The sequence below is a fragment of the Lactuca saligna genome, chromosome 5 (assembly GCF_052625555.1).
Source record: "Lactuca saligna cultivar CGN05327 chromosome 5, ASM5262555v1, whole genome shotgun sequence".
In the NCBI taxonomy this organism is placed as follows: domain Eukaryota; kingdom Viridiplantae; phylum Streptophyta; class Magnoliopsida; order Asterales; family Asteraceae; genus Lactuca; species Lactuca saligna.
The window spans coordinates 263,946,197-263,955,503 of record NC_136421.1 but is presented as its reverse complement, the minus strand read 5'-3'; the positions used below and the strand labels follow the sequence as shown (position 1 = coordinate 263,955,503).

The following is a 9,307-nucleotide window of genomic DNA, read 5'->3' as shown; positions in this document are numbered from 1 at the left end:
TGGGAACTGCTTAAGAGTGAGAGGGAGGTTGGTCTTCAAGACATGATGTCCTTTATATAGAGCTCAACCCTAAAATTTAGGGTTTGGGGACTGCACGCGTACGCTGCACGTACGTGCATGGCATGCACGATCATCTCATACTAGTACGTTGCGCGTACATAGGGTGGTACGCCCAGTGTACGACACCCTTAAGCCCAAATAATAAGGATCCAATGCCAAGCCGAAGTCAATAGAAATAATTAACCCGAAATAAATAAATAAATATTGCCTTGGAAAATATCGAGCGTTACATTATTATTATCAAAGTCAATACCAGGGGTTGAGGCTAAGAGTTAGTTTCTAAGAAAAACCTATTTACCATTACAGTAAACAAATCGAGGGAAAAAGAAGAACAAAATGGGTGAAAGGGAGAAGAAAAAGAAAGTTAATGATGAAGAAATTAATTAACTTAAACTCAAATGATGAAATCGATGAAAACTTCCTTTCCTCTTAACCCTCTTTAGACATTGGTGACACATGGCCACCATTAGTGAACCCTTGTAGAGTCCCTCTCTTCCCTAGAATGTCAACACTAGTCTCCTTATCCACCACTATTGCCTAACCACCAGAGTTAAAACCACTACATTCAATTCTTGCACTAACATCATCATATCAACATGTATTCCTCCATTTTCTAAACATTTTTTTTCTTTTGAGAAACTAGGTGTCGCACAAAGAAACATGAACCAAAGAGAGAATGAGGAAAAAGGAAAGAAAGGGTGTGGGGTATAAGTGGGGTGTTTATTATTATTATTATTATTATTATTATTATTATTTATTTTAGATTTAAAAATGATAACCATATAATGGAAAATTAAAAAAACAAATTGTTAAAGGCAAAATATTTTTTTTTATGTTTGGTAGGAACCATAGCAAAAAAAAAAAAAAAAAAATGGGGATTATCAAAGTTAAAAAAAAAAAAAATTAAGTACCAAACATGCAAGTTACACAAAGATAGAGACAATTCTTGTAATTATTAATATATCTAATTTGAAAATGAAGAGTTTTGTATTTCAAATTTTTGCCACAGATTTTGGATATTTGCAGATTTAGCACCTAAGCATTTTTTAACAAATGTTTTGAATGTTGGAATATTTTGTCCCGACAACTTTATAATTAATAGAAAGGTCAATGTGTAGTTTTTTTTTTCTTCTAAATTACAAAAACGATCCATATGTTTAAAATTTTCATATAGATAAGATCCTTATGCATTCTTCACAGAACAATCCATATGTTTAAAAAATTACAAAAATAGTCCCTACCTAATAGAAAATTTGCAAATTTTTTGGGTTTCACACTTTGGCCACAAGACTTTGAATGAACATGATGAAAGTCACTAAATAATCATTTTACTACTTTATTTTATTTTAAATTATGATGATTGATGAATAACAAACGACCATGAAACGAAGGAGATCACTAACATTATCATATCGGGTTCGTCCGGATTAAAAAAATAGAAGTTTTTTTTTTTTTCTTTTTCATCTCTTTATTTCTAGATGTCCTTAGCTTTCTTTGACATGACTTCATTGTAGATCCAACTATAAGACTTAAGGAAACATTTGGTTTGCAGAATATCTTTCTAGAATTGAAATGTAACACGAGGTTGGTCGACCGGAATCCGAATAGTATTACCTTGTATATTTCTATTTGGTTTGTATGTCTCTAAAAAGATTTGAAATGTAAATTAGGACAAATAATAGAATTGACATCCTCATCACAATTCACACATCCTTTTCGATAACAATGAAGTTGACTCACTTCCGTCGTAATTTGCAAGCGAAACACAAAAATTACAATTATTGTTTCATTAAATTTGAAGTTTGTTAACACTTAATAGCTTATAATCGATACAATTTAACTGTACTTGAACCAAATAATCACTATCATGGGTTGACCCGCCAATCAAAATCGACCCAGAAAGACACTTCTCATCCCAACACTCGAGTCTCTTCCAAAATAGTCAACACAAGTTCAGGATTCTATATGGATTGTTATGGTTCCTTCAATCAACGCCTACATTATAAGAAACTCAATTAAATCATTTTCTAAAATTGAAACTAATTTTATAACAACATTTTAAAAGAGACTAACTTACCAGCTGTACTACATCCGATATCAAGAACGTCATCTTTTTTGTCAACCAAAGTAGACTGATTAAGGCTCTTGTTTGCAACTTGCGACTGGAATCACATATAAAATTTGATTAATTCGATGGAAAATGTTGTCTGTTTGAAAAATATTTAACCCAAAGATCAAGTAAAACAAATGTGCATTACCTGATTAGATAGTTGTGTCATAGGGTCTTTTGAGCTTGGAGCCACAACTGGAGATTCCATTTGTGTTCCCATCTGTCGAACAGCTGGATTCATAGGAAACCCCGGCATTGGTGATTGAGAGAATACCATCGGCATCCCTTGTCCCGGATGCCCATAAGTCGGAAAGCTAGATCTCGGAATCGGAATCCCTTGGCTGGAATCGAGTCCAGGAATCGGGTGTCGTGACCCTTGTGTAGTCGGTGGAAATGGAAACATATGTGGGTGTCCTTGAGGTCCACCGTTCATCTCCATTCCCATTCCCATCCCCATTCCCATTCCCATCCCGTAACTCATTCCCATTCCGATTCCCATTGGGGAGAAATGAGGATGCATATGTTGCATTCCGGTTGGGAACATCATTGGCGGCATGCATAATCCGGTTCCCATTGACATAATCTATGAATCTCGAGAGTATAAATATAAATACCTTAACATTTAAAATAATTCAAAAAGAAAACTAAAAATAAATGAAAGATAGCAACATTTTACCTGTACTTGAATTTGAAGTGTCTTTAAATACTCAATTGCCTCATCAAGCATTGATGCTTTATCCACCTTTTAATTCAAAATTAAGACATGTCAATTTGGAAATACTACCAACGGAAATCTTTGTTACATGTGGACAAATGGAAGGAAAACGTTAATGAGGGTATATTTGTGAAGAATAATTACGACTCAATGAGGAAAGCCTAATTTCCTTGAATTTCTCTATTAAGTCCTTTTTTTTGCATTAAGTAAAAAAGAAACATCGATATATATATAGTGGCTGACCAATAAAGATTCCAAAAAAATTCAAATTGTAACGCATATAAACAGAAAGGGATTCATAAGAAAAGTAGATTAAAAATTAAATGATGTACCTTGTTGCAATTTGGTATGAGTTCTTGTAGTGCACGCATCTTTTCATTTATCCTATCCCTTCGCCTCTGTTTCAATATCATAAATGAGAAATTACGTTTTAACATGAAATTTATAAAGAAAAAAAAATCACTAATACTTGATGTCATGTCAGTTTGATAAAACATGATAAGACAGTATGCATTGAATTAGGAATGACAAATGTTAATGCGAAGAAAATCACATTTTATTGTCCAACCCAAAAAGTTTGAACAATGTGGCACAGGAATCACTCGACTGTGCAAAAAGACGTAAATGCCCTCAGCATCAGAAGCTATTTTGCTCACCCTTTCAGACAAATTATGAACTTCAGCAGCTCGGCTTCTTTTGGAACCCGAACCTCCTCGAGAAGTAGCAGCTGTTTTAGTGCCCAAAGACTCTTCTTCAGCGTCCTAATCAAAACACTTAATACAATCAGACAATCGAACAATAACAAAACATATTTAGAAAAAAAAATTAATTAATTTGACGTACTTGACTCTGGCACTCAAAATCTTCGGTGTCATGAGACTTTCTCTTACAGTTTTTTGTCAAATCATTAGAAGCTCTCTCAGCGCTATTCCCGGAGCAAACAGAAGAAGAAGCGCCAACAGGCTCATTACTTTTTTCCGTTTCTACCCCCCCTGCTTTACCCACATTTGCATCAACAACCATATTAGAAGAGTTTTCAACACAACGTGGCTCTTCAATTGGTTTCAAACCCACTTTGCCAGAATCCAAACCGGGTCGTCCCGGAAACCCGTTTTCCTTTTGTGGTCCGTGATTCAGAAGATTAGCTTTAGCCATTGCAGCTGGTCTTGAAAAATGGGAAAAATTCAACAAGGTAGATGACGAATAGGGCAGTAGTGAATCTTGTTTTTGCACCATTTTTTCAAGATTTTGGGGTTTATTTCTACAATTACTGCTACCTATATCTGAAACTACTGATCTAATGGATGGATCCAGAATATGGCTGCTTCTTGAAACGTTATGTAGATGGGGATCTTTATTACTATGGTTATAACTACTTCTTTTGTCAAGTACATTGAGGGTATTATGGTCATTTCCAGTGACACCAGATATCTCGGGTAACAGATCAGAACAATAATCATCGAGGGGATAATTCAACCAAGGTACCATATCATCGTCTGGATGTAATCCCATTTCTGACATAGGTACATCTAAAAGACCCTCTTTTTCTTGAACTTTTGGTGTATGAAAAAGAAAATTACTTGAAACTGGTGTCTTTCTAGCTTTACTACTTTGACCCTGCATCATAATCTGACCTTTTTCCCATACTAATTCAACAAATTCGTCATTCGGACTGCAATTATCATAACCCATGAAGATCGATTAATGTTAATAGCATGAAAAGGAAATTCGAATTAAGGTAAAAACTTACATATATGAAATATCGGTTGGTTTTTGTTGAGGAGATTCATTCGTTTCATTATCAGATCTATAGAACTCGGAAAGTGGCATGTTTGGATCGAAATACCACCACAATGATTTTCTCAAAATTCATTCACAGACTTCAAAACCTGTAATAAGAGCTTCAACCCACTTGATGAAACAAACACCTGCAATTATCATGACATCAGATAGGGGAATTTTAATTTTTTATGTATATTTTTACTGACATATATATATAATTTATTTTATCTTATATGGACATGTCTGTATTGACAATTCTATATGTTTTCCTTTTTCAATAGTAAAGTCTTAATCTGACTAAATGTTATCTGTAGCCGCAATAAATGTACTCTTAATTAATACGATTAGTCAAACATATTCTTTAATGGTGCCCTAAAAGATAAAGCAAACCTGAAACTCAATCTGATTAAGCTTATTCTAATTGCAAAAGTACAAACACACACATACTCTAATCATCAGTCAAACATATAAGTAAACAAACCCACAAACGATTATCCAGATTCTAATTTCAACGATGAAGTATTAAATTAATTAAAGCAATTAACTACCCACAACTGATTATCCAAATCGACAAACAAAACCATAATTAACGAATAAAGAAACCCACCTCTGTAAAACAAAAATTCAAGTAAAAAAAAACTCCAAATAAGGATCAATTCATTCAATAAGTCATTTCTGATTTGATCGTGTCTTCAAGGTTCCCAGCTAATCGAAATGGGCGTGAGTTGAAGTATTGATCTTGAAGAAACAGTTGTTTAATCTCCAGCTCGGACTGGGTGTCAATTTCTCGAAAATAGTAAAAGCATATGGAGAAACGGGAGATGAGTAATAGATTAATAGTAGAAGACGGCGAAAGGCTTGCACGATATGGAGGTAACCAAGAGAAGAATCACTTTAAGTTGCAACACAACTGTTGCCTCCCTTCCAAAATTGTACACTTGTGAATTTTGCAATTATTTGACATAACACATTTATCTAATTTCATTTTAATTTATTTGTTTCAATAATATTTTGCATTATTTGGATAGGCTTTATTTATTTATTTTTAAAATTATTACGGGTTGAAAATCTACTGCTATGATAAAAATAATCTAAACTAGTTGATATATATAAAATAACCAACAATAAATTAGCTTTTTTTTTATAATTAAGTAAATTATATATATTTTTGAGAAATTCAAGAAAAAATCAATAAGCTTTTTATATAGCTTTTTTAAAAACTTATTTATATATATTTTTTAATTTTCATTTAGAAAACCTAAAAAAAAATTAGCTTAAAAGCTAGCTGTGTGGTGTTAAGTATAATAATAATATAGTTATTTATTACAATGAATATAACAAAATAATTAAAAATAAATTAAGGGATCAAACTGGTAATTAATGCTCCTCATGTTGAAGTGTGAACTGTCTAACATCAAATTGTTAAGAGAGTCGTTGTGCCGACTAAAACATCCAAGTAGATAAAGGATATGGAAACTTTGGTCTAATGCTATAAGTCATCAATGGCCAAAAGTGGCATTGTCATTTATGACTTAGTAACCGTTTGGCATTGTCATTTGAAGAACTTAATACTTTATTTATTTATTTATTTATTATAAATCCCCTATCAAAGAAATTAGAGCACGATAACTAAAAATATAATAAAAAATAAAATAAAATAACACAATGTTCAAATTTAAACGTCGACATCACAAGTGCGTGTGTGTTTTTTTTCATGTTAATATGATAGTTTTACATATAAATATATGATATAAAATTTGTTAATTTGTTAATATGATAACTAGGGTGTTACTATTTACCCAACCGTTTAAGAAGATTTCATTGGCCTTAAAAACACGTCAATTCCATAAGGATACTTTTCTAATCAGCTTGAACTTTTAAGTTAAGGCCAGAAAGTATACTTGCTATATATGTCCAAAGTTCATAAAATGTTTCAAATGACATACTAAGGAAGGGCCATATGATGGTGCTGTTTACCATCTAAGAAAGGACAATGTTGAATTTATTAGTGGTTGTTTTCGTATGTCCATTTTTGTGTGTACTTTGGTAGACTGAAATCTATATATTGTATTATTTATTTGTATATTCGTGTCTAGTTTTTAAGAGTTTTAAGTGGAGCTATGAATTAAAAAACTTATGTTTTAACTATTAAACTAGTTTCTAAAAATGATTGATATGAGATGTCATATATATCCAAAGCTCATAAAATGTTTTAAGTTGCATGCTAAGAAAGGACCACATGATGGGGGGTTTACCATTGATTCATTGAATACAGGAGTCGAGAACCATGTTGAATTTATTAGTGGTTGTATTGAAATGTCCGTTTTGTGGGTACTTTTGTAAACTGGGATTGCAACCTATATGTATTGTAGTATGAGTTGTTTGACAACGAAGTGTTTTTAGTTTTTAAATTTTTTTTTGACAGATTAATTTTTTTAGATTTTAAAAGAAATTCAATTAGAAAAATAGCTCCATCTGAAATATGATTTTAAAAAATTTATGCTATGTTTATCGTAAACTAATAGATGAAAAATTAACTGTTAATTAAAAACTAGTTGCTAACTTACAAACAAACCGATAAAAATAACATTTGTTAAAGTTCACTAATAAGCTAGCTAAAAGATATAAAATAACATTTATAATAATGTATTTCGTATAATTAATTACAGTTATATTTGGCAATTAAAAAAATAAAAATAAATAACTCCTAAAAAACTAGTTTAAGTTGATTTTTAAAAGTTTGCTTATAAACCATTGTTTCGTTTGTCAAACATAACAATTTAAAATAAAAAAATACTTAAAAATTTAGCTAGTTTATCAGTTAGTTATAGAAAGCCAAACATAACCTTATTTTAAAACATTGCTAGTTATTTAAAGTAATTTCAGGTTGCTCTTAAAAACTCAGACATCTATTATTTATATGTTTTGTTGTAATTTTACGTTTATTTTAAAATATATAACTATTTTTGCCAAAGAGTTTTAGATAAACAAAACTTACAACTTCACGTTGCAAATAAAAACTACATCTAGATTATAGCTATCAATTACTTTTTTGTAAAACATATGATTTTGTCTTTTAAGAGTCTCATTATGTGTGATGTTTCGGGAATAGTTAGTAAATTTGCATTTTTAAAGAGGTTAACTAAAAAGACATTTTATTTTACACTATAGACACCCTAATTAATTTTTAAAATATTTCTTTTTGTTGAAGTTGCATTGTTTTCCGAAAAATTTGATTATCAATAGTTAATTATAGGTTGACTTTTTATAAACCCTTAGACCCAAGGGTCTACTCATTCACGATCTTTCATTCTTACTCTATCACTTAGGTGTCGAGGCATTTTTCTATCTTTTTCTTGATTCTTCAAAACTTAGAAAATAATCATACTTCACGAGAATTTTAGACATCCTAATTAGTACACGAGAATAACCAATAAAATATAGACATTTCATAAATGTTTATACATGATTCAATATATATGAACTCTTACTAAATCATACTCAAATCAAGTATGACATTGTATACGTTAGTGAAATATTAAATAATTCACTCCATTTGAGAAGAGTTATACAATCTACATCTTCTAATTAAAAAACTTAAAAATAACACGTATCAATTTTTTATAATGTATTTTTGATACGTGATATTTTTCTATGACTTTTATTATTTTCTTTTTTTTATGGTAAAAATCAAATGCAATTCAAATTTAAATTTGGAAAATACAAAATCATATCCTAATAACATTATAATGTTTATTTTGCTTAACAAATTAATTCATAATTACTTACAATGGATAATATATTTGTTTTTCTTTTATATATATATATATATATATATATATTTTAAATATACTGATTATAATTTTCACGGTTATAAATTAAAAACAAGAAAATAAATAGTATTAAGAAAGTTAAATTCCATTTTGTTGGAAGGAAAGAAGCATTTTGATTTGGTGGACGGAAATTAATACACATGTCATATTGCTTGGTCATGTTGCACTCACTCCCTTTGGCCAGATCTCAAATTTCGATTCGATATGATCTGTAGCTTCTCCTTGGGGTCTACAACTCTATCATTAGTTATGGCCTCTTGCCACGTGGACCCTTTTCTCAGCATGATACGGCTGCGATGCTATGCAAGTGGCCCCTTCCTTATCTCCTGCCATGATAATCCTAAATTATATAGAGTATATATATACACTTTTGGTCCCTGTGGTAATGTGGTTAGTACTTCCGTTTCCGAGTTTAATTCTAAGGATTTCTAAGGACGTGGATGGTTAAACTTGTTAAAGCAAATTGATTACTTTATTAGAGGTTTTATTAGGTGTTTAGTCGATGGATCGGTTTGATTCAATCCAATTAAGTAAATCTAAATTAATTTTAGTTTTAAAAATATGGATCCGAAAAGTTCAAACTAAAAACATCTACAAAGTTCAATGGAGTGTCATATTATCATTTTTTATTCCATACAACTCTATTTATTTTTATTCCTCAGTGCATTAAACTTTATAAGTTCAATGGAACATATTAAAAAAAATTATTTGTAGATTTAAAGACTTTTCTTTTTCTCACTGAAGAGTTCAATGGTCATTGAACTCAAAATTTATTGAATGTTAACGTGACATTTCACAACGGTGGAG

The 9,307-nt window shown here is 30.8% G+C and overlaps 1 protein-coding gene across 1 annotated transcript; it reads right to left on the bottom strand.

Moving 5' to 3' along the window:
- Nucleotides 1–1,830: 1,830 nt before the first annotated feature.
- LOC145047674 (transcription factor PIF3-like) lies at nt 1,831–5,601 on the bottom strand. Its single transcript, XM_078996012.1, has 9 exons — nt 5,275–5,601; nt 4,636–4,813; nt 3,729–4,557; nt 3,542–3,646; nt 3,218–3,283; nt 2,847–2,912; nt 2,319–2,753; nt 2,138–2,222; nt 1,831–2,055 (listed from the first exon to the last, which is right to left on the bottom strand). Exons 2-9 carry the CDS (start codon nt 4,713–4,715, stop codon nt 2,045–2,047), a joined length of 1,677 nt encoding a protein of 558 aa, XP_078852138.1. The 5' UTR covers nt 4,716–4,813; nt 5,275–5,601; the 3' UTR covers nt 1,831–2,044.
- Between the last annotated feature and the right edge of the window lie 3,706 nt (nt 5,602–9,307).

What these genes read in the sequence shown, in the direction of transcription:
- LOC145047674 (XM_078996012.1), bottom strand. Translation starts at nt 4,715, where the DNA reads ATGCCACTTTCCGAGTTCTATAGATCTGATAATGAAACGAATGAATCT. An exon ending in CCAACCGATATTTCATATAT is followed by an intron (nt 4,558 to 4,635) that starts GTAAGTTTTTAC and finishes TGATAATTGCAG; the next exon opens with TCCGAATGACGAATTTGTTG. An exon ending in TCATACCAAATTGCAACAAG is followed by an intron (nt 2,913 to 3,217) that starts GTACATCATTTA and finishes TTGAATTAAAAG; the next exon opens with GTGGATAAAGCATCAATGCT.